General features: G+C 39.5%; 5 protein-coding genes across 7 annotated transcripts; 2 read left to right on the top strand and 3 right to left on the bottom strand.

Moving 5' to 3' along the window:
- Positions 1-112: 112 nt before the first annotated feature.
- Positions 113-731, top strand: LOC108113223 (60S acidic ribosomal protein P2). The gene has a single exon (XM_017223761.1). It carries the CDS (start codon positions 214-216, stop codon positions 553-555), a length of 342 nt encoding a protein of 113 aa, XP_017079250.1. The 5' UTR covers positions 113-213; the 3' UTR covers positions 556-731.
- Positions 732-1253: 522 nt separating this feature from the next.
- Positions 1254-3265, bottom strand: LOC108113222 (dolichol kinase). Its single transcript, XM_017223759.2, has 4 exons — positions 2954-3265; positions 2400-2886; positions 1682-2333; positions 1254-1621 (listed from the first exon to the last, which is right to left on the bottom strand). Exons 1-4 carry the CDS (start codon positions 3103-3105, stop codon positions 1404-1406), a joined length of 1509 nt encoding a protein of 502 aa, XP_017079248.1. The 5' UTR covers positions 3106-3265; the 3' UTR covers positions 1254-1403.
- Positions 3266-3546: 281 nt separating this feature from the next.
- On the bottom strand, positions 3547-8729 carry LOC108113261 (putative fatty acyl-CoA reductase CG8306). Its single transcript, XM_017223810.1, has 6 exons — positions 8353-8729; positions 4887-5471; positions 4719-4828; positions 4203-4653; positions 3852-4109; positions 3547-3796 (listed from the first exon to the last, which is right to left on the bottom strand). Exons 1-6 carry the CDS (start codon positions 8358-8360, stop codon positions 3658-3660), a joined length of 1551 nt encoding a protein of 516 aa, XP_017079299.1. The 5' UTR covers positions 8361-8729; the 3' UTR covers positions 3547-3657.
- Positions 8730-9475: 746 nt separating this feature from the next.
- LOC108113094 (putative fatty acyl-CoA reductase CG8303) lies at positions 9476-19057 on the bottom strand. 3 transcript variants are annotated; one of them, XM_017223541.1, is made up of 7 exons: positions 18852-18963; positions 18424-18529; positions 12414-12770; positions 10897-11401; positions 10394-10835; positions 10079-10336; positions 9476-10024 (listed from the first exon to the last, which is right to left on the bottom strand). In XM_017223541.1, the coding sequence occupies exons 3-7, from the start codon at positions 12702-12704 to the stop codon at positions 9892-9894; spliced, it is 1629 nt and encodes a 542-aa protein (XP_017079030.1). In that variant the 5' UTR covers positions 12705-12770; positions 18424-18529; positions 18852-18963; the 3' UTR covers positions 9476-9891. The 3 variants fall into 3 exon arrangements, with proteins under 3 accessions (XP_017079030.1, XP_017079031.1, XP_017079029.1); XM_017223542.1 differs by lacking the exons at positions 18424-18529; positions 18852-18963 and adding an exon at positions 19016-19057; XM_017223540.1 differs by lacking the exon at positions 18424-18529 and having other exon boundaries at positions 18852-18965.
- LOC108113095 lies at positions 13363-14975 on the top strand. The gene has a single exon (XM_017223543.2). It carries the CDS (start codon positions 13608-13610, stop codon positions 14859-14861), a length of 1254 nt encoding a protein of 417 aa, XP_017079032.1. The 5' UTR covers positions 13363-13607; the 3' UTR covers positions 14862-14975.
- Positions 19058-22022: the final 2965 nt, after the last annotated feature.

Here is a 22022-nt window from a genome sequence, read left to right as displayed (position 1 = left end):
ATTTCATTCAATCAAAGAAAAGCAAATTGAATTTCTAAATACTAAATTGGTATTTCATGGTATATAGTTATATACCAAATAGTATTTTTTATGGTTATCGGCTCGGTCACACTAACTTCCGCCTCTTTTTCGACGACGACTTGCTAAAGGAAAGTTGTGTTTTTCGTACTTTTTGCCAATTCACGTTTCGTGTCAAGAACCTAAGACTTAAACATGCGTTACGTGGCTGCTTACCTTCTGGCCGTTCTCGGTGGCAAGGACTCGCCCGCCAAGGGAGATCTGGAGAAGATCCTCAGCTCTGTGGGCATTGAGGTCGACGCTGAGCGTCTGACCAAGGTCATCAAGGAGCTGGCTGGCAAGAGCATCGAGGACCTGATCAAGGAGGGTCGCGAGAAGCTCTCCTCGATGCCCGTGGGTGGTGGTGGTGCCGTTGCTGCCGCCGATTCCGCCCCCGCTGCTGCTGCCGGTGGTGACAAGAAGGAGGCCAAAAAGGAGGAGAAGAAGGAGGAGTCCGAGTCTGAGGATGACGACATGGGCTTCGCTCTCTTCGAATAAGCGGAGTAACTGGCAAATATTCTGTGCACAACACATGCGAGGCGAAGAAGCAGCGTCCTGGAGAAGCACCGGCCATAATTTTCATATGGCCGTGGTCTACACAATTATTGTCTAGCCATCCATTGACCATTTCTACGTAATAAAAATCAGCAGTGTTTGCACTTTATATAAACCGAGTGGAATTGTGTTATTTGTGCCGTTAAAATGGTTATTTTCATGGTTTTTGTGTTGTATTTCCCATAACAGTGGACCCACGTGTTGGCTAACATTCTGTTAAAGCCACTCATGCTTGATTATCTGTGTACAGAATGGAGTATGTTAAGATAACAGTCGCGGGGGTGCTCCGTAAAACCGTATTGGAAGTAAAAAATTTTTATTTTCTTATTGGACATTTAAAAAAGCAAAATTTAAGGATAAGAGAAACATAATTAAATATTGAAATTCTGTAAGTAGGAAAGTAGATGTCGGTATTCAGAAAACTCTGTAATCTTATACCTTTTCAGAAGGGAAATTTTATTAGTCAGAAGATTTTAATACAGGGAATATCACCCTATATTAAATAGAGAAACAATCTGCATGTATATATTTATACAGAGAAAACCAAAGAAATCCAGTATCAAGTTAGATGGTTCGAAGTATTAAATTTCAAAGATGGTATGGGAACATTTACTTCGTAAAAAATGCAGAAATAATGGTCATTGAGTTTTATAAACTCTTTTTATTTAACATTTTGATTGATTGATATGGAACCAAATCTATCTCTACACTTAATTTCCTAAGGAATTTTGCACATAAATAAACCGAGGAATGTGATCTTTATAACTTATTTACATCCATATGTAGGTTAATTAGGCCAGTCCCACAATGGTATAGAATATCAAGGGCAGCACCAGGTTGTCCACTTGGTCAGTAAAGGCCTCCACCAACGCTGAATTCAATGCCGCGAAAATAGTGGCAAACCATTTTGCTTGGGTCATGGCCACTAAGCCTGTAATCTCCAGTAGCCAGACGGCTATTAAGATGGACACCACAAATGCAATGGTGCCCTCCAAAGAGCGGGAGGATTCTAAAATATTAAATCATTAAAATAATTTAAAACTTATAAAGGTTAAATACACAAACTCACTTCCCCACTTGTTGCGGCCCAGCTTCGAACCAACCACACTAGCTGCCGTATCTCCAACGCCTACTGCCAGAATACCCGAGAGCAATGCCAATGTATCACTTCCAGAACAGGGACATGGAGTCATCCAAATGGGCATTGAACAACCGATGAGAAGACAAAACGGTGTCAAAGCCAATTCACCGGCGTCTTTTTCATCTTTGAAGGAGCGGAATGCATCAGCCAGTCTGTCAGCGAATGGAGGAATCTTAAGGAGTCGCAGCAGTTCCAGGACCACAAAAGCAGCTAATGCAACGCCAGTGGCCAAGTACAGCAAGGCGCACTCAAAGACCAATCCAGGGACATAGACCATCACGATAAGCAGATGAAATATTTTCCTAACTCGCGTGTTCGCCTTGGAGGAGCTACCAATTTGCCAGGCTACAGTAACGCAGGTTAATACAACGAGTAGTAAGTAAAAGACCAAAATGCTCAGTCTATCGCGATCCCGGAGTAGGAACTGAATGAGAGCCAGCAGAGGAAGAGGTCGGGTTACCGGCATACAGGTAACGGCCAACAAGAGTTGCAGCATCCACAGGTAGAAGCGGTACGGCTTCCTCAACGATGGAAACACCACGAGAGCTAGACAGAAAACCAACAGCCAAAACAGTGCGTTCTGGGGGATAGAATTAAGTTTAATTTATTTGCAAAATAATAGTAAAGTAAACTCATCCGTACTCACCACCATGATCATATTAAGGGTCTCGAATTCATCAGTTGGCCACGAATCGCCGCAGAAGAAACCGCCCAGTCTGTAGATGGCACTTATAGAGAAGAGTACCAATCCCTGGACGAAAACCGACGCTTCTCCATAGCTAAAGGACCTCGCGAAGCCTCTCAATGTGTAAATATAGATTTGCTGATATGCGGAGGTCATCGCAAATCCCACGATTACGGCAAAAATGGCTGATGTGTTCACCAGCACATATAAGCTCAAGCTGATGGCCACTCCTGGCAACAGGCTCACCAAACACTTGACCAATATACCAGTCTTCACAAAGGCGTAGATAAAGAAGCAGAGGGTTTCCAAGGCCATTCCGCCGGCGGAAACAGTGAGGAGCCACTGCATCTTGGACTGTTCCTCGCATTTTGGTGGTGCATGCAACAGGCGGATGCTAAATGCCAACGGTAGAAGTAGACATAGCCAACCGCCTGGTCCGGCATTAGGTCTACATAAGGGTCAGATAACATTTACTGATAAGGGAAACTTTGGACTCTCCTCTAGACATTACTCACCTAGGCGCCATGGCCTTGAGACTAAATACATCCGAACGATAGGTGCTCCGTCGCTGGTGGCGAATCCCTCCCAATCCACTGGACTGACTGTCCGTCGAGGATCCACTGGAATCCGATTCCGAGTGTTCACTGTCCGTTTCTGGGCTCCTCATTATCAGGTCACTCAATACATGACTTTTGGGAATTTCGAAAGTCTTCTGTGTATCCGCAAATGGGTCAAGGTGGGGAGAAAAGCCCACGCTTTTCCTCCAAACTTCGGCACATTAGTGGTGTTTTGGATGCACTGGACCAGCTGGTCGTACTTTGTTGTTGGGAAACTGTTGATTCGGGTTTGAAATGCACTTCGGATTTTAAAGCGTTCGACGGTGAGGTAACACTAAATGTTAGTGGAAAGTGTGGCCAGATTATATTAACACAGAAAATGCAGTTTGGCGGGAAATAAGTTAAAAGTGTTTTTTAAAAAATTAACTACAAAGTAAGCCTACAAATTTCATTCACATTGTAATAGTTTTTTTTTGAGAATGAAAATATTTTGCGCTTACCCTGACTTTTTACCACCCAATATATCCCAGTTAATTAAAAAATTCCCTATGTTTAATTTTTTGTATGTATTTATATTGTAAAACCAAACCTCATACAAATTGCATTTAGCATAAATAACATTGAGAAAATGTTGAACTACTGGGGAAATATTGCTCAGCGTCTTAAAGCAGTCCAAACAAGTAATAGAGAACGGGCAGGACAAGAGCTGCCTTGGCGGTTGAAATTCCGGTAATGCAGACAATCAGTTTGAAGATTCCATACCAAAATGAGAGTTGCAGTGCCACATGAAGACCCAGGAGACTAATATAAAGGTAGGTTAATAGTAGTTTTAAGTAGTATTATTAAATGATCTTACATTTTGTCCTTGCGACGTGCTTTTTCCAGGTTCTTTGGCGGCTCCTTGCTGAGATACTGACGCACTCCAAGGATCGTGTTAGCAAAGTACTCATCCCATGTCAGCTCACCGATGTCGATGAAGAACTTCTTTTTGTCCACGATATTCAAAGTCTTTGAAAGCGCCAATAGACGTTTGCTGTCGAAGTGCCATTCCGTGAAGATGAACTTTTCCAGGGTATTAAGAGAGTTCCAAACGTTCTTGTGCAGACGAACCAAGCTAAAAAAAGATTAGAATAATTTTAGAAATTAAAAGAGAAATATAACCAATATGCCTTCTGGGAATATTAATAATTAACCCACGTATACTCACATTGGCCTTCCGCCTCCAATCTTAGTAACCAGATCCAGGATAATAGCAGGAATGAAATGGAACAGAATGGCGCTCAGTCGGAACACCCAGAGGCTCTTGACCAGACGCAGATTGGGATACCAAACGGCACTGTTCAGTGGATAGTCGTGCAGGTAGCCATTGATTTTGTCAGCCATAAGCTCAAACCGGAATGGCTTGTATGTGCTGGAGGTCAGGTGGAAGATTTGCAGTTCGGCTGGACGACCTCCGTTTTTCGCTTGAAGCGAGTTGACATAGTAACCGGTAGTTATGATTCCATTGACCACCACATCGATGGGTATGTAGTCCATGATAATGCTGGGGTCCAAGGGAAGACGACGCAGCACACCCTTTGAGGCGCCCATGAAGAAGCCCTGAGGACCGTTCTTAGAAATGGTCCATCCAGGAAGTGGTTCCTTCCAAGCAGCGGTGACTATAAAAGGATGACGATTTTTATTAGTTTCTTTGATGATATCCAAATCTCTATTTCACACTCACTCATGCTGGGACGAACGATGCCGCAGGGGAATTTACTGGCTACATTTGCCACCTCGTGCTCCGCCAAGTGCTTCGTGAAGGTGTAGGTATTCGGGTGATCCTTGAGAAGTCTGTATGAAGAGTAACCTTTATATATATGATCCTTTAAAATATGTAAATATTGCTCACTTTGGTTCAAGTTCTTTGAGAGCCTCATCGTTGAGGGTCTCCGACAGCTGAATGATCTTCTCGGGATCTTCGGGCGAGGGATATAGCTTCTCTTCGACCTTGGTTAGGTAGGCATTCACGTAGGCGCTGGACACATGGACCAAAGAATCCAAATTCTTGAGCTGTTGGCACAGCTCCACCACTCGCCTTGTGCCCCTCAAATTGATGTTGGTGGTCTCTTTCAGAGATTGGAAGAAGTCCAACGTGGCAGCCGAATGGAAGACAACATTTACATTGTCGATTAGAATCTGACGATCCTTGGGCGAGATGCCTAGATTTTCTAGACCCACATCACCCTCGATTGGAACGATCTTGGAAAGGCGTGACTCTAGCTGCAGCTCCTTAAACTTGTCAAAGACGGAGTTCTTTTTTAGCTCCTCCAATCGTTCCTGAACATTTTTGCCCTTTTTGGCTCGCATCAGCAGGTACAGTGTGCCCACGTTCGGTACGTCGCGTAGGAGTTTCTCCACAATGGTGACGCCCACGAAGCCAGTGGCTCCAGTAATGAACACATTGCGACCCGCATAGAAGTCTGTGATGGGGGAGCTGAAATAGTAAGAGTTTTCCAATCAGTTCGGCGCCGTCTTTTGTGTTTATATAACTAATACGACTATATTTACAGACGTCATAAAAGATGAACCAAAACTTTCTCTCATCGCCCATTCAAATGGCCCAATGAAGGCGAAGTTGCTGCTTACGACACATGTTCACCCATAAAAACCTCCAAGGCAGGGCATCTTAACTGTTTGCCAGACTGAAAACCCGTTTTCCTCTGTGGGTTCCGAGTTCTAAGTGCCTATTGTATATCCTCTAATATTGATATAACTAATGATTTGCTAGCAGGTGTTGACTGGTGGGTCAATGTTGGATTTCTAATCCATCTTGTGGGTGTACACCTATTCTTGGCACTTTGGAATCTTGGCTATCGACTGGAAACTAGTCGTGCGATCGTGCAAGTCAAGAAATTATATGATTTGATATGATTTTCGACCTAGGAAGATTGTTTTTCAGACCCCTTTTGATTTTCTAATAATGGATTTTCGATACTTGAAACATATTTCGAGGCGTTGTTATAATGTAAACTGTTTTAGCTTACATTTAACTTCAAGTTTAAGAGCTAAAGAGGAAACTATAAGCACAAACTTATTATTTTTATGTAAAGGTTTTCATGTGAGTAAAGTTTTATTTATGAAAAGAGTTAAATATATTGTACAAAGTCTCTTTTTTAATACTGAGTGTTGTTTATACTTGTTTTTTTTTCATATTTAGAAAAAATTTTTATTGCCTCAGTGCACTAAAGTATTTAGTTAAGGCTCTTTACGTTCGGGAAACCCCATTTTTTACTTACTGTCTAATAATTTCTCAACCATTTCGATCGAATTACCAAACATATGGGAGCCCCTGCAAACACGCAACATGATCATTCAATTAGCCGAGTCTGGCGCATTTCTCTTTTAATGACCTCCATCGGACTTCGCTGTCTCCATTTTTTCGTTATGCCAAATGATTTTATAATGACAATCATTGAAGATGATTTCTGTGTTTTTATTTGCCCCCCTCCAAACGATCTGTGATATAATTTCTGCATAACAAATGACATTTGAATGGCGGCGAATGTGTTGCATTCACAATTCCTACGTATTTGAATATGCAAGAGATGAATGCAAATTGTCTTTCAAGCAATTAAAGGAGACCCTCGAGACGCAAGCCCATCAGAAATAAATAAAGTGCAGTTGAAGCCTCTGCAGGTGCTCATATTTACACATGCGAAAAGGCAAGTCACCGTTTTGGCCAGGCTCACAGTTCAAGAGCTCGTTGGCAAGCCAAAATGAGCTTTCACTTTGTGGTCCAGCGATTTGGAGGAGAGAAAAAAAGCAAAAGCGGAAGGGACAGGTGACCCAATCAAGACAAACGGCCAATAACTCATCGAGCAGATTTGCTTAATTTATAAAGTTTTCCTTAGCCAACTCTTTCACTGTTGCAAATTAACTTTCTTATCAGTCTTATATCAACTTCGGAGATTAGATTTTTCTGTTGGTTAGTTTGGGGACTTATCTCGGGTAATTAAGTGGCCCGATTTATGGTGGCATTGCTACTTGAAATTTGTTTCAAATTAGGTTTTGCTTTACCTTGGGAGTAGCATTACTATAAAAATAAAAAGGGTAGTCTCGTATAGCAAAAAGCTTTTAATATAAAACTAGCCGAGAAAATAGGAAATAATAAAGTCATATGAATTATTTTTAATACACGACTTAGTAGCCTTAATGCCTTGCATATTTCAGTATCAGTTGCAACAGTTTACAGCAAGTCTTAACGACTGGCGTTAAGAACTCACATATCATTAGCTTGCACATAAACTTAAATGCATGCCAGCCTCGGCAATTAAGCCACCACTCGACTGTGAGTAACTGACCCTACCAACTGCACTCAACAGTCTTGGCCCATAAATCTCTTGGCATATTATTATTATTAATATTCGTCCCGAAACTGTTTAGCAAGCTGTCAGGATGCGATGGCTATAATATGTAATGATCTTGCTCCCCTTCGATTCCTTTTTATTCCATAACCTGTAATTTTCCACTTGATTTCCTGCTTGCCCAGCATTGAATATCATTGACGTCATATTGTTGAAAATGGAACTTAAGATTTCCAAAGGAGGGGTATCAAGTGGGTCAAAGTTTGAGTTTGAAAACTGGAATGTCTAAGCCTATTTGCATCTCTCTCTTACTTTCTATTACATGCACAGTCGCATTCTACACAGGTTAATGAAATTTTCCATTGTTCTCAAATGCAAGGCGTCTCTCAGGTGATAGATTCTCATTGAGGAAAGAAAGTGTCTGGCTAAATGACCCACTGCCAGTTCGTAATGAAATAGAATTAGTCGCCAACGCAAGTGTTAATTATAATACAGTATGACCCAAATAACTTGAACTATAGTCTTGAGGTTGAAATATTATATATAATTTTAAATATCATAAATAAGACTAATGAATGTGATTTTTAATGATGTTATTATAGGAGTTGAAAGTTCAAACTTCAGGGTAATTTGAATTGAAAAATGTTGTCCTGTAGAATTTCGAATTACATGAGAAATTGGGAAGTAAGAAGGTACTAAAATTGTTAAATTTACTTCCTATCTGAGTTACTGGTTCACTTTTCTGTAGGTACTTTTCCTTATTTATTTCAATATTTTGCAGTTAAACTCTCGGCCAAATGACCAGTTCAAATCAAAGATACGCTTCACACCCAATATTAGTCTTAAGTCGAACTTTGCACTGTCTTTCTAACCTCACAAAAAGGCGCTCGAAAGCGGAGAAAAGTGAATAAAAAAGCAGGTCGAAAGTTGTCAAACATGCTACCAAAATTAAATACAACAGAAAATCACCACCAGAAACCGTTGTTTGGATCCAAATTAAGTAAGACTTACCTGGCCATGGTTTCTCAGCAGGTGTGGTAATTGCCAATAATAATGCCAGTTGCAGTCTATCCGTTCGTTCCGAATAATTATCTTTTAAGTCTAAAAACTCAGCTTAGAACGTCCAAATTTCTCTTTTCCACGTATTTCTCTTCGGTTTTTTTATCGGCCTCCTCTTCTTATTTATTCCGTCTTTCTATATTTTACTCCACTGTTTTTGTTGTTGTTGCGATGCGACTGTAAACAAAGTACCAACACAAGTGCAACGGCACTCGTGTGTGTATTATGTTATGGCTAAGTGTGAGTTGAACGTGAGAGTTTATCTATATCTCCGATCCTCCGATTTTCGAACGTTAGCCGGCAACAGTAAAACTTCAACTGAATCTTTATGCCGTCAATGGCCACAGAAATGTGCTCGGCTACAACCCGACGATATGGTAAATGATCATTAACTACGCTCCACGGGTCGTAATCATAACGAACACACGATCGTCGGGTAAACCAGTTATTCAGTGGCGTCTCAAAATAGGGGGTCTGTCACATAATTAATTACCTACTTCGGTTAACCCCTTTATTTTTATTTTCCTTTATCTTGGCAGATACTCTATTTGTCGCACTCGGTGTATATTACTGTCAGAATTCTCCGAGGGAAGAGATACGCGAAGAGTAATTTCTATAGATACATTTTTTACTTATCCTATAGATACTTTTGACAAGTCAAGCGGTAAATGTTCTCTCTTCTCTTTAGGGATTTCTAGTTGTCAGCGCCAATGGCGGAAGATTACGGAACTAAACCATGAAGAAATGTAGAAAATGTGTAGAAAATATGTAAAATACATAAAAAATTACGAGTACAAATAATTTGTTTCGTGAACCTTTATCTCTCTACCTTTCTGTATTGTAATTAATTTTATTTTGAAGAATCCAACAAATTATTTCTCATAATAGTTGAGATTATTTTCTTGAAAATAATGTCGGCCAACATAAAAACATGGATGTAGTTCGACAAAGTACGTAGGTGTCGCCCCTCAGAAATGTCGAAATTTATGTAGACTAAATTCTCTTATGACAAGTCTAAAAAGTTTTTAACCCTTACACTTGATATACAAACTCTCCCCAAAAAGCAACACATTAATTTTCCTTAATATTAAAATCATATTTATTTGAATAATAGTTACATATTTAATCATTTAAAGTTTAGTTCTCGTATTTCTTCGACTATTTGACTATAAACCGGTTGATTATTACAACAATCTATAATTGTTCATTTTTGTTTTTTACATTTAGTGTTTAGTTAATGTGACTAAGTTTTGGGCTACTTTTGCATTGCTGTGTGAATAGATTCATGTCTTGTGTTGCTTTGATTGTTAATTAATTATGATACACTTTCTTTTTGACTTGTACTTGGCTTGTGTGAAAGGACTTAAAAGTAAAATACGTGATACCCTACTAAGAACAAACTACGGATGGAAACGAACAACCATGTGGGAAAGGATCGGACTTGGAGTGGGAATATTGCACAATCCAACGGTTGGCTATCCAGAAAGCGGGCTACAACCAGACGAGGAATCCCCAGATCAGGACAGCCAACGTAAGGCCGATTTGCAGGCCCAGAGTTAGAGTAAAGACGAAGTACAGGACGGCAAAGATGACAACATAGCCGGCGTAGTATAGGAAGTTGAAGCTAGAGGTAGGAAAGTATTAATAATTAATTAATTATTTGATTCTATATACTTACACCTTCCAGTAGTTACGATGCCAATCCGTAGTCACTGCCGACTCCTTGAAGTAGAAACGTCGGATACCAATAAGACAACGATCAATAAACTCCGACCAATCACATTGACTGGCATCGAAATTATAACGCCTTCGATCGCTTTCTGGTATTAAGGCTGATATACGCAGCGCATTCTTCAAGGAGTATCGGAAATCCTTGTCCAGGAAGTAGTCAAAGGCCTTGGTTCCCTTTTGGAAAACTCGCATGTACTCGTAGGCTCTAAAAAGTGAAGGAATATCAATGGTTTTTAATAAAAATATATTTTGAAATACTTACGTGTGCTGTGGCATTCCGATTCCGAATAGCTTCTCTGGTATGATAAAGACCAGCGCTGGCAGCAAATGGAAGAGATAGAAGAACAGATTGTAACGCCATCCATTGCGCAACTTCGTCGCCGGTTTCCAAACGAAACTGTTTGGTGGATGCCGCTCCACGCTGTCATTGATGATTGTGCAGAATTCAGCGAGATTCAAAGGATTAACCTCTCCGGAAGTACAATGAATGATCTCCGGCTGCTCCATTTTTCTGGTGCCCACATACCAGCCCATGACCAGTGATGAGTTGATCACATAGTCACATGGTATGATGTCGATCACAGCATTAGCATTACCGCACATTGTACGGAAAATTCCCTTCACAAAGCCGGCCAAAAAGCCCAGGTGACCAGAGTTCGCATTACCCACCCATCCTTTCATCGGGTGCTCCAAGGTTCCATAAACTGGAAGTAAAGGAAATAAATAAGTTTTTATTTTCTTAAGGCTTTCCAAGTGATAACTTACCAATTGATGGCCTTACTATGGCAGCCGGTAGTCCCGTCATCTCGGCCATCAGTAGATTTTCTGAGAGATTCTTGGTAAACGTATAAGTATTGGGATGATCCCGGATATAGCCCTTGCACTTCTGATCAGTGAAATCCTCCCAGGCGGAATCATCCTCAGCCATTTTCATCATTTCATACGGATCGAACTGTGACTTATACACCTCTTCGGCAATAAGGCCACGATTATTGCTATTGCAGAAGGCCGTGGAGCAATAGATGTAGGCAGCCAGTTGCTTTAATTGCTTGGCCAACTCAATGGTGCGCATCGTTCCCGTGAGATTGGTGCGAATGGCTGTGCGCAGCGGGGAGCTGAACTTGATAGTGGCGGCACTGTGGTAGATCACATTGACCCGGTCGATCAGCTCCTGCAGGAGCTCAGGACCAAAACCAAAGTTGGGTTCACTGAGTTCACCAACGACAGGGACCACCTTTGATAGAGTCTTTTCTGAATACTTTTCAAAAATCTGAAAAAGTATATAGAGTGGAATTTTTACTACCAAATAATAAATTACAGGCAAACAATAATCAATCAATGAAAGTTTTGTAGGATTTGATTCTTAATTTTTTGAGTATACAATTTTTAAGCATTAGAAAATATCAACACATTACAAGTGATTTTATGATCTTTAATTACAGGTCATTAAAATTTGGTACACTATTTTCACGTATTAAAACCACTCGTAGACCTATAATTTTCTCTCCCTGTAGACACGGATGTTGCAAATTAATTTCTCTACCGTCTGGAGGTCAGCTTGGTAAGTATCCACGCCCACAATATACCCAAAAAATTATGATTGTTAGCGCTAAGTGTTTTCTTCTTTATTTTTACCTTTTTGGGAAATACTCGTAAGTAAGCAATTTCTTAAGCAAACAACATTTGGTGTTAGCTGCTTTTTGTTATGCCATTAAAAACGCGTTTAAAATTATAATTAACATTATGTGCAGATGTCCGTAGGAAAATAAAGTGAAAGAGCTAACATAATGGATTGACTGGCTTTTTTCGGACAAAGATTTAAGTACTCTTTAAATGTTTAAACAAATGTATGTGGTTAAAAGCTATGAGTTTTAAATCTATTTTTGGATCAACGCCTACTATGAAGATACTTGAAAAACGTGGAAAATTCCACCTAAGAATTAAACTAATATATTTTTGTTTTTTTTTTTTAAGTTTTTAAAAAATAAACAAATAAATATGGTATATAGGAATCTCTGGAAAGTGTAATATAAAGCTAGTAAATGAAAAGAGAAAACAAAAGCAAAGGAAATAAGCAACACCTATCGCGGTTGGCAGCGGAAGAGGTCGGTGAGGTTACGACTTTGACAAATTAACGCTCCATAAAGAGTCTCGTAATTGGCTTTAATGATACACCTGGTAGACGGCGCGTTTGGGGGCACTTTCGTGTCAGCGGGGCGTGGCCAGGTGCTGCCCCCTTTCAACTGGTCACCCGTAGCTAAGAAAAATGCCACTAGACTTACCGGCTTCTGGAGCAGTCGACGAATTCGCTCGTTTGGATCAAACTTGCGCTTGCCTCGGACCAATACGTAAATGGTTCCAATGTCAGGATGTGTATCCAAAAGTGCTTCGATGAGGACAGTGCCCAAGAATCCAGTTCCTCCGGTAACGAAGATATTCTTGTGGGCAAAGAATTCCGGAATGGTTAGAGATGTGCTCAACTGATGACCATTAACCCGGAGTTTTCCATTTCCGATGCTATTGTTGTTTTCCGGAGGAGAGGTGGTGCCGCCATGTTCCGTGATGACAGCCATGGTGTAGGGCTCGAGATTCGTTGGTGGCGCCAATTTGCTGCTGAGATTGGAAGTCGGTTGGGCAAGCTGAGAAAGAGAAATGAAACAAGGAAACACGCCGTGACATCGGTTAGTTCAAGTTCATTTGTCCAACTGGATCGGTGTGACATTAAAATTAAAGACAGCGATCGAGGGCAGTGCCGAAACAAAAACCAGCTAGAGACCTCCTCAGTGTGTCAAGTTGAGCTTGCGGCGGAAGTGCATCATAAATCTGTTATCAAAATTAGATGGAAGTGGAGTGCACGATGCGGAAAGCAGACAACCTCACAGGGTTAATGTCTAACGAAGATTGATGCTGAATATTTAAACTTTCCACACTTTCCCATTTTCGGTGTGAAAACCTAATGGATTTGTACTTCAAAGATTAACCGCTTGCACTATGAGATAAATCTTTAAGACGAGGTTTTCTACAGTTTCCGGTTTGTAGAAGAATACAAGCGGAAGGAAATGAAATAAAATCTATCATCGAATACTATTTATTGGATATTAGAGTAATTTAGTTTCTACCAATATTTTGTCTGAGAACTCTATAAAAAATAATAAAAATTTAAAAATTTTACTTAGTAGGTCATGCTGACTTGCTCGATTTTTGGTTTTAGTTGAGTTAGCATTGCCTTTTACTTCCTGGGAAAAGTCATCAGCGTATTCATAATACTCCCGGTTTGCCAAGCAGTTAGTTCCCTAAATTTTCGGTCATTTCATTTTTGGAGTTGAAAATTTGTGGCTTTCAAAATTGAAAATTCCAAAATTTAGTCGACTTTTATTTGTAGACACCGCTTTGCGACACGTACCTAGTGGACGGCATCAAAATTATTAGTTTCTGAATAAAAGGGGGAGTTCAAACGAAGACGAATCTTTCGCAAGATGAATACCACTTTTAAAGTGGCTCGATTGAGCCTGAATTACGGTTGGCGTTTTGTTAGCCAAAAGGCGCGGAGTGACGTTCCCGGTCTGCGGCGATTACCAGCTTTTTCTGGCCAAAGGCGTCGCTATGCCGATCGATATACATTCGAGGACCAGACACAGGCACAAATAGAGGGCCGGAACAGGTTGATGGCCGATGTTCCGACTCCCAAAGAGGCTCCTTGGCGCGATGGCGAATGGACCGCCGATTTTCCCGAACGTTTGGATGAGTTGGGCCACGAATCGCATTGCAACGATCGCCTGTACATTGCGAAAAACAAAAACCGTCACGAACTGGAACAATATCGTATGGAACGTGAGGAGAGGCGCACGGAGGCCCAGCAAAGGATTCGTAGTCACTTTGCTCGAGGTTCCGAGGTTCCGGAAATGACTCGTAGACGGTTCATTATCCAGGATCCCGCTGATCATCAGAAACGACAGGCGGCGATCATTGAACAGAATCGCCGCAAGTGGCTGAGTCGCCCGGAATCGAGGAGGGAGACGAATACTTCGGGAATAACCTATCGCCCAGATGCCCAAAAGGAGAAGTATTTCGAGGAGAAAGCACAAAAGGAATTAGAGGACATCAGGCGTACACGAGAAGGTGCTCAGAAAAAGGAGGAAACTGTCGATAGTCAGACGGTAGTCTATGATCCCAATCGACCCGCTGAAGCGTGGTTAAAGAAGCGTCAGGAGGAGAACGAGGCACAGTACTGGCACACCTGGAGCACGTGTCCCGGATCCCGGGAATCTGAGACCACCGAAGAGGTGAAACCACATCTGAAGCGCAAGAAGGTAGTGGGTGTCCCGCCCTCATATCCACGGGATTATCAGCGACGTGGCTTTCATCAGATCGCTCCACCAGCATATCGCCTGAAAGCCAAGACCACAGTGCTGATCCAAAAACGTCGAGCTTCTGGCATCGATAAGCAGTATCATAAGTTTGCCCGGAAACTGGCGACTCCTTGGGAACACAATTTGCTCCAAACTTCCGACAATGCTCAACCAATGCCAAGACCTCAGGTTGTGCCCAAAAAGGAGGAGAAAAAGAAGCCTAAGAAGAAAGAACGTCGATCTGTTGAGCCTCCAAAGTTCCGTATGGTTGTCAAAGCCCGTACTCCAGTTTCCCGTCCTGTGACTCCCGTTTATAGTTACTCCAGACCCAGTGTCTATATGGAATCTCTTCGTACCTACTCCACCGGAAGCCCCAAATAGGTTATTTTATTGCCCTTTTATTGCAGAGTTAATTTTTGATTACGAATACATTTGGCTGAGCTCCTTGCGGAGTTCTGGGATATTATAGTAAACTTTAATATTATTGACGTTGAATGAAGTCTGGTTAAAATAATATTGGGGGTTCCAATTAATGGAAGAGGAAAATTGTTCATAGAAAATTCATTACGGAAATTACAGAAAACGTAAATCTTTCCATTTGGAATTGTTTACATCGATAGTCAAGTCAGAAAACTGACTAATCTAGCACGACGAACTAGATAGAGCAGATAGGCAACCTGAGCTCTATTAGTAAACAAGTTATCTCTGAAGTAATGGCAAATTAAACCTGACGCGTGTAGCTATTATAATAAAAAACAGATAATTAAATGTGTTTATAACATGTGATAAAAGTTAGGAGATTTTTATGGGGTTCTGAAAAGTTTATATTGAAAAGTGCCTAATTTGTATGATATTTATAAGATTGTCTTCATTCCCACAGTAAAGCCAAAACATTGACCAGCAATGGTAAGCAAATCAACCAAAGAACTTGTGGTTTATTATTACCTTTAAACTTTCCCACACTTAAGGCCAATTAGCCTTTTACTTTAATCACCAGATAGATTAGACTGGCTAAGTTTGCATTAATTAATACCCTCGAAGACTTTCGAAGTGTGGCAGCTTAACAATCAAATCCATGGCCGTTGCCCAACACTGTTAACTGTACTTTCCCGCCGAAATGACTGCAAAACCATTCACAAAGCCGCCTTTTGTTCGCTCCATCCAAAAACCATCAATAGCTCGACTAATTAATGGCAAATGACGCGTATATCCGAAAAAAAAAGAAACCGAAAAGCCTCGACAAAATACTCGCATATATATAAAAAAGAAATCAAACCAAGGTATAACCAATGTAGTTAGATCTCACACGGCGCATTGCCCAAGCTCTGAGTACAGGTGGAAAACATAATTAACGAAATGCGTAACAATTTGTTGGAGGAGAGATTAATTTCGAACATTTTCGGTGTGATTTCAAATTTGTGTCAAGGCCGACCAGGTGGAGATCTCAAGTGGAGTTTGTTATAGGTCGTAGACGAGGAGGAGGAGGAGGAGGAGATCTATAGGCCCACCAATATATATTCGGAGTTTGGCCGGACAAACCAACAGAAACAGAAAGAAACAAAAACTTAGCTCAATCAAAATGCACGGTCACGGTCAGATCTGTGTTGATCTCTAAAGATCGTCGAGCTGCGCTGTCTTCGTATGCAGATGAATCCAACGGATCGAACATGGAATAGATCTCTCTATAAGTTATACAAATCTTATAACCAAGAGATTTCAGTGTTTTTTGGGGGCTAACACCCAGGCGCTAATTGATTCGCTTGTAATTGACCAACTGACAGATCGGACAGCCCACCAAAAAACCTTCGCCAACTTGACTTTTCCTGACTCAACACATTTTGCTCAATGGCATTTCGCTTTCGAAAAAACAAAATTCCGCCATGTGGCCCGATCTTAAATCCAGAATTATGTAAATTATGTTCTCTGGATCTGAGACAGAATGCCGCCACCAAGATTTGGCCAACATTGACTTGATCGGAGTTAACTGGTTTTCGTTTGCTCTTGGCCTGGCCCCCATCTAAAATGATTTGCATTTAATTTCCTCGAATTCGTAGCCACCAAGATTCATCGCCATTTTGCCCTGGCCCAGCAACATTTTTGTCATATTTTCAACTCTCATTTGTAATGCCTTTGTTTGGTTTCGTAAAGTTCTTCGCTAGATTGGGCCAACTGGTTTTTGTAGTTCGGTGACTTGGGATTGACAGTTTGAGTTATTGATGGTCTTGGGGAGAACTAACAGATCGATGAACTTGACATTTTTGTTGGGTTATATAAATTGGGACAAAGACCTTGTTTGATTTTAGATGTATTTGAGAATCTATATCCAATTATAAGGTATTGGTCCTTGAAAATAATTTGAGTTGCTATAACATAGAAATATCTTCAAGGGTGATGAGTTGAGTTTCTAATTTTTAAGGGAGTTCTATAAGCTACTTACTACTATTTGTTGTATAATAATATTTAAAAGAGATTTTCATGGTTGTTTTAAAAGATGTATTATTAATATCCCAATTAAAGACAACAACTAACGGAGAATGCAATAAAATGCTTGGAAATATCTCTGTTAGGGTCTATAACTATTGCTCACCTTTTATTTAGCATTTTTGGTGGAGAAGCACATGGACTATACTATATGAAAATAAACAATATATACAGATATTTACAGATAAAGCTGTGCCTGTATATATGCCCTAAGATTTGCATAATTTTGCTACGTCTGCGCTTTGCTTTGTTCGTAATTTTTGTTTAGACAAATGACTGAAACCCAGCTGGGTCTTTAGTTATCCAAGTATGGGTGAGTATCTATGTGCGTCGGAGTATATACAAACTGTTTCTGCATATTAAATATTTGGAAATTTCTTTTGCAGCCTCAAACTTGGCAAATATCAAATTTAAAGCCCTAGGCTAAAACCGACAAAAAAAAACACTAAGCCCTAATGGAAAAATGTTGAAAAATTAACCAAGTTAGCTGAGCAACTCTGGCTTGGACAGTAAGGGTATCCTCTAACTGTGACGAATTTTTGGCTTTTGTTTATGACTAAAGATCCATTTTGGTCACTTTCTATTTTACGACGAACAGATCTCTCTCATCTCAGTTGGCGTTCCATTGATTTCTCTTCATGTGCTGTTATGATTTTATTCCATTCAAATCGATTCCATTTGATTTGATAGCCTTTTTGCTTTATTTTATTTCCGCCTTGGCAACCAAATGTGTAACAATAATTCTGTTTTGTTTATGCTAGGCATGAACATTTCGTGCGACAGGGGAGTGGAGAGTCATTTCAATGCGCCATAAAAAAAAAACGTTGAACAAATCGCACTTGTGCTGGGCATTAGCATTAAATGACTGTGTAGACCTTAACATTGAAAGTTCCACAAAATAAACAGAAACAAAGCAGGCTGATTGAACCTTTTTTCTGTATAAAATTTTGATAATTGATATTCCATTGAATGACAATCAAAAGATTGGGAAAAGGAATGTAGGAGGAGAGTTGCTATCAAAAGACTTAAGAAACGAACTTGCCAGGAGATCTTCAATGAAAAAATTCAAGAAACAAACTTTATCTCGGCTCGTTACTTTGCTTTCAAATTTTGGACAATTGAAATTTCAAATTTGTGTCGTTTAAGTTGTTATGTCCATTAAGAAATTCTACACAACAATTGTCTTATTTATTTGTATTTCCAGAAGTTTGTCAAACCGGTTTGCGGCATAAAATTCGATGTCATTCGTAGAGGAAAAAAAAACATAATAAATTATGGAAGAAGTGTCTGACAGAAATTAGCCACGCGTCAAGTCCAGGAACTATAAAATTATATATTAATATTGCCTTTTACAACTGTGACCAAATTTTAGTAACTATAATCATAACAACGCTTGTTTTGTTTGCTTTTCTGCCCATGAAATTTCCAGCAAGCGCTGGAAAAACCACATGGGAAAACTTACTCAATCGGTGTCGCGAAAAACTGAACCAACTCAAAAACACACGAACACACAACACGACACGAACTCACGCAAAGAGAGCGGCTGAGAGCGAGGGAAACTGGAAAAGCTATAAAAACAAACATTTAAGTGAAAATCGAAGAGCTAAGTTAACTCAGCTTTTCCAATGGTTATTCCGCAAACTAAAAAAACAAAGGTAATCTTATTGTGCACTTTTCTAATAAATCAGAACTCTTTCGTCACTTCCGCTTCGATATGTTTGGCAACTGATTGGCAATTACCACGATTATTATTATTAAATTTTTTTTTTTTGTGTGTTTGTATTAATATATAGATTGCACCACCCTGCTGGGCGTTTCACTTTGCACTTGATTTCAAAGTTTTGGAGCACGACTTGGTGGGGCAGATGTTAAGGCGAAGTGCAAACTAACCAAATATGTCGGGGGCGAAAGAGTGAGAGATCGGGGGGTTGGTTGGTTCACTAAGGAGGATCCGCTTTTAGCCAACTTGCTGCCAATGCCGACGCACGCTCACTGAAGACTGATTGCGGGCTCTGGAAATAATGCGATCGCAGCTAATGCTGAAAAGCACTCACTCGCCAGTTTCTGAGTTTCTGAGTTTCAGTGTTTCAGCGTTTCCGAGTTCAGCTCGCCAAGACTTCAAGGCACGTAATGAAAATCGGAACAGAAAATAATCAAGAGCCAGCCCGAGACACAAAAATAAAACCCGCAAACTCAGCAGCAAGGCAAAAATAAAATCAAATTTATAGAAAGAAAAAACAAAACTGAGAGAGCTTTGAGTGGCCAGCGAAGCAACGATGTTTGACTTTTTGGTAACTGAGAAAGCTGACTCTCCAAATTGTGGCTATTGCTGGATCTATTACGAGTGCTTGGTATCTGTTGAGTGGATCTGGCAATGCCTCAACGACTTGGGTTCGGAGTGAGTCGGTTTAGCCACTTGAGCCAAAATATTGATTTGTGGGGACATAAGTGCTACCAAGAAACAAGTAATTACAGTTAAATGCTAGATATAGCGTCATGAAAAAATATTATAATTATTTTAAATACATAAAAATTTGATATTTTTTAAATAAGGGAATTTATTGTTTTCAAAACATTTAAGTGTTTTCATTTACTGTTAGGCACTTAGGTTACTTTTTATTAAAGGAAAACTCAGCATAATGTCAAAAGAGATTTTTGATCTCTGAAGCAAATAGTATTCCAGTTTAAGTTGATAACCCTTAAACGTAATTCGGAAAATTATATTAAATTATCTATTGCAGTAAAAACATTATTTTGTCATGCTTTCTGAATATAAATAAATGCCCCTTTAAGTCTAAAGCGTTAAAGCAGATTATTCAGGTGAAGGAACCTCTTAATTATAAGCTTAATAAAGTCTTTTTAGCTGTAAAAGTTATTTGCATTTTAATCCCCTAGAAATCTACAATTAAAGAAAAAAAATTCCCCTTAACAATTGTAGCAAATTATGCAAAAATTTTCACTTTGCCAACTTGCTTCCTGTTCTTTTATTTTCAAGCACACGAAACAGTTTTGCTGACAACTTCAATTTATTTCGGCCAGGTATACAGGTATATATATTCTGCTGATTTTGATAATTTGATTTTTGTGTCAATGATGGCATTATAAGGTAGGAAAATTACCGGTAGTGTCGCATGAGGTGTTGTCAATCACGTTATCCGATGTCTAATTATGCAAAACGAATTGTCAAGTTAATTGACTGATTGCCCCTTGGTATCGCCAATGCAAAAATGCAAATAAGTAGGCGGAGGGTTATTACAAAACTGTCGGCTAAAAAATATTTAATCTATCCGCGGAGACAAGCTTTCTAAGCTCTTTCCCCTCTGACGAGTTCAATTGCAGTTGACCTAGATGTGGTTGGCTAAAAGACAAACAAAATAAAATGGAAAATACTGAAACCAGAGTTGTAGGCCTAGGTAGCCTAGGCAGAAAAAATAAAACGCCTCGGGTGTGTACACACCTGAGCGGTAATTACAGAAGGGTATGACTCTTCGCTTAACCGAAAAAGAAATGTCAAAATTGGCAATAATTTGGGCGACACGCGAAGAAAAGTGGTCAAATATGTTAATAGGAAAGCAGAGAGAAGGGATTAAACGGGGGAAAAAATATAGGGAAGAGGAAACTGCGGTTGTAAATTAACATCTCGAATGGTTGGGTCCAAAGATAAAAATCAGGGAAGAACCTCGACAATTGCAATCAATTAAATTAACATATTTAAAGGCACTGCAAAAAATGTATAAAAAGTTTATGATTGTTAAGATATCTTTTGCGTTTCTAATTAGTAATTTCCTTGATAATTTTTAAGTTATACTGATTTTAAAGTCAATGATATGTTATTTATTTATTATTTATTTTTTAATGATAACTTTGTAACTATACTTAAAGCTTAGAATAAATATAAAATTTTGTAAGCATTTCTAAAATAGTTCAAAATTTTGTTCTGTGTAGAAAAAAATGTCAATTACCCATTGTTTTCTATTTGAAAGCCTATATGAGATAACCTTATTTGCCTTTGTCCATTTCACCCAACTCCATCCATCTCAACCGAAACCGCAAACAAATCAATAAGCCTCATTAGCAATGCAATTTTCAAACATATCAAACTCAAGTGCCTGCTAACGTGTCTTCAATTACATTTCCCTATAATAACTCCAATAACTTCAGTAGCAGGAAAACCGCAAAAAAGGCTCTTGTTAGTTAATCGCACTTCCACTTAGTCAGCGTTACTTGACTGCTTGTCTTGACGTCTTGCTGGGAATTTTCATGGCTTGCTCACATTTTTTAGTGCCCCGTCATCGCCAGTCAGTTGCAGTGGAGCAGGTTGAAAGAGGAAAAAAAACGTGGCTATGAAGATGGGGGATCTTGAGGAGCTATTGAGTCTGGGCTTGGTCAAAGCACCTTTGGGCCACAAAAACGACGTCACCCAGTGCGCATGAGTAATGAGCTTGCCTTTTGGATTTCATTTCATATTCGGCTTTTGTCTGTTTGCCGATGTCTCACCTATTTGTTATCGTTTGTCTCTGGTAATACTCTCTTTTGGGAGCGGTCAAGAGGGGTACGCTAAAATAATAATGGATTTGGCTTATGCGCGGCACTGCAAATAGTTTACATATGTTTTATTGATTTTTTTTCAACAAGACGAGTTATTTTAATAATTTATTATAATTTGAAATGTATTTTTATTATACAAAAAATGTTTTATATGGAATATAATACTTTGTTTTATTATTAACTCCTGTCGAAAATCGGCAAAAACTTTATCTTATTTTCGGAAAACATATTTTAAAATAATTTATTAACAGTTAGTTCCACTTCGTTGCCTATTTCGTACTTAGTCCCAATGTAATTTATTTATCCCATTAATATAAACGTAATTACCATTTTCATATAATTATTTTGTGATAAATTTTGTTATTTTCCCTTTTAAGAGCATTGGGTAATTCCATCTGAATATCTTTCCTATTCATTTGTCTTAATGTATTTTAAAATTGATTAATATGCAGAGTGGCACAGCAGTCATCACCCCACACCCCTTTATCTATATATCCGACAACTTAAGGCCCC

This window comes from Drosophila eugracilis, unplaced genomic scaffold (genome assembly GCF_018153835.1).
Source record: "Drosophila eugracilis isolate 14026-0451.02 unplaced genomic scaffold, ASM1815383v1 contig_90, whole genome shotgun sequence".
NCBI classification, from domain to species: Eukaryota; Metazoa; Arthropoda; class Insecta; order Diptera; family Drosophilidae; genus Drosophila; species Drosophila eugracilis.
Note: the sequence above shows the minus strand (reverse complement) of the source record. Positions and strands in the feature narration are given on the sequence as shown.

Coding starts and splice junctions, on each gene's coding strand:
- LOC108113094 (XM_017223542.1), bottom strand. CDS start 12,704: ATGGCTGTCATCACGGAACATGGCGGCACCACCTCTCCTCCGGAAAAC. Junction 10,836..10,896: donor CATAGTAAGGCCATCAATTG/GTAAGTTATCAC, acceptor CTTTACTTCCAG/TTTATGGAACCTTGGAGCAC. Junction 10,025..10,078: donor CATCGTAACTACTGGAAGGT/GTAAGTATATAG, acceptor TCCTACCTCTAG/CTTCAACTTCCTATACTACG.
- LOC108113223 (XM_017223761.1), top strand. CDS start 214: ATGCGTTACGTGGCTGCTTACCTTCTGGCCGTTCTCGGTGGCAAGGAC.
- LOC108113095 (XM_017223543.2), top strand. CDS start 13,608: ATGAATACCACTTTTAAAGTGGCTCGATTGAGCCTGAATTACGGTTGG.
- LOC108113261 (XM_017223810.1), bottom strand. Junction 4,829..4,886: donor CTCAAAGAACTTGAACCAAA/GTGAGCAATATT, acceptor CTCTTCATACAG/ACTTCTCAAGGATCACCCGA. Junction 4,110..4,202: donor ATTGGAGGCGGAAGGCCAAT/GTGAGTATACGT, acceptor ATCTTTTTTTAG/CTTGGTTCGTCTGCACAAGA.
- LOC108113222 (XM_017223759.2), bottom strand. CDS start 3,105: ATGAGGAGCCCAGAAACGGACAGTGAACACTCGGAATCGGATTCCAGT. Junction 2,887..2,953: donor CTCAAGGCCATGGCGCCTAG/GTGAGTAATGTC, acceptor ACCCTTATGTAG/ACCTAATGCCGGACCAGGCG. Junction 1,622..1,681: donor GGGCCGCAACAAGTGGGGAA/GTGAGTTTGTGT, acceptor TTAATATTTTAG/AATCCTCCCGCTCTTTGGAG.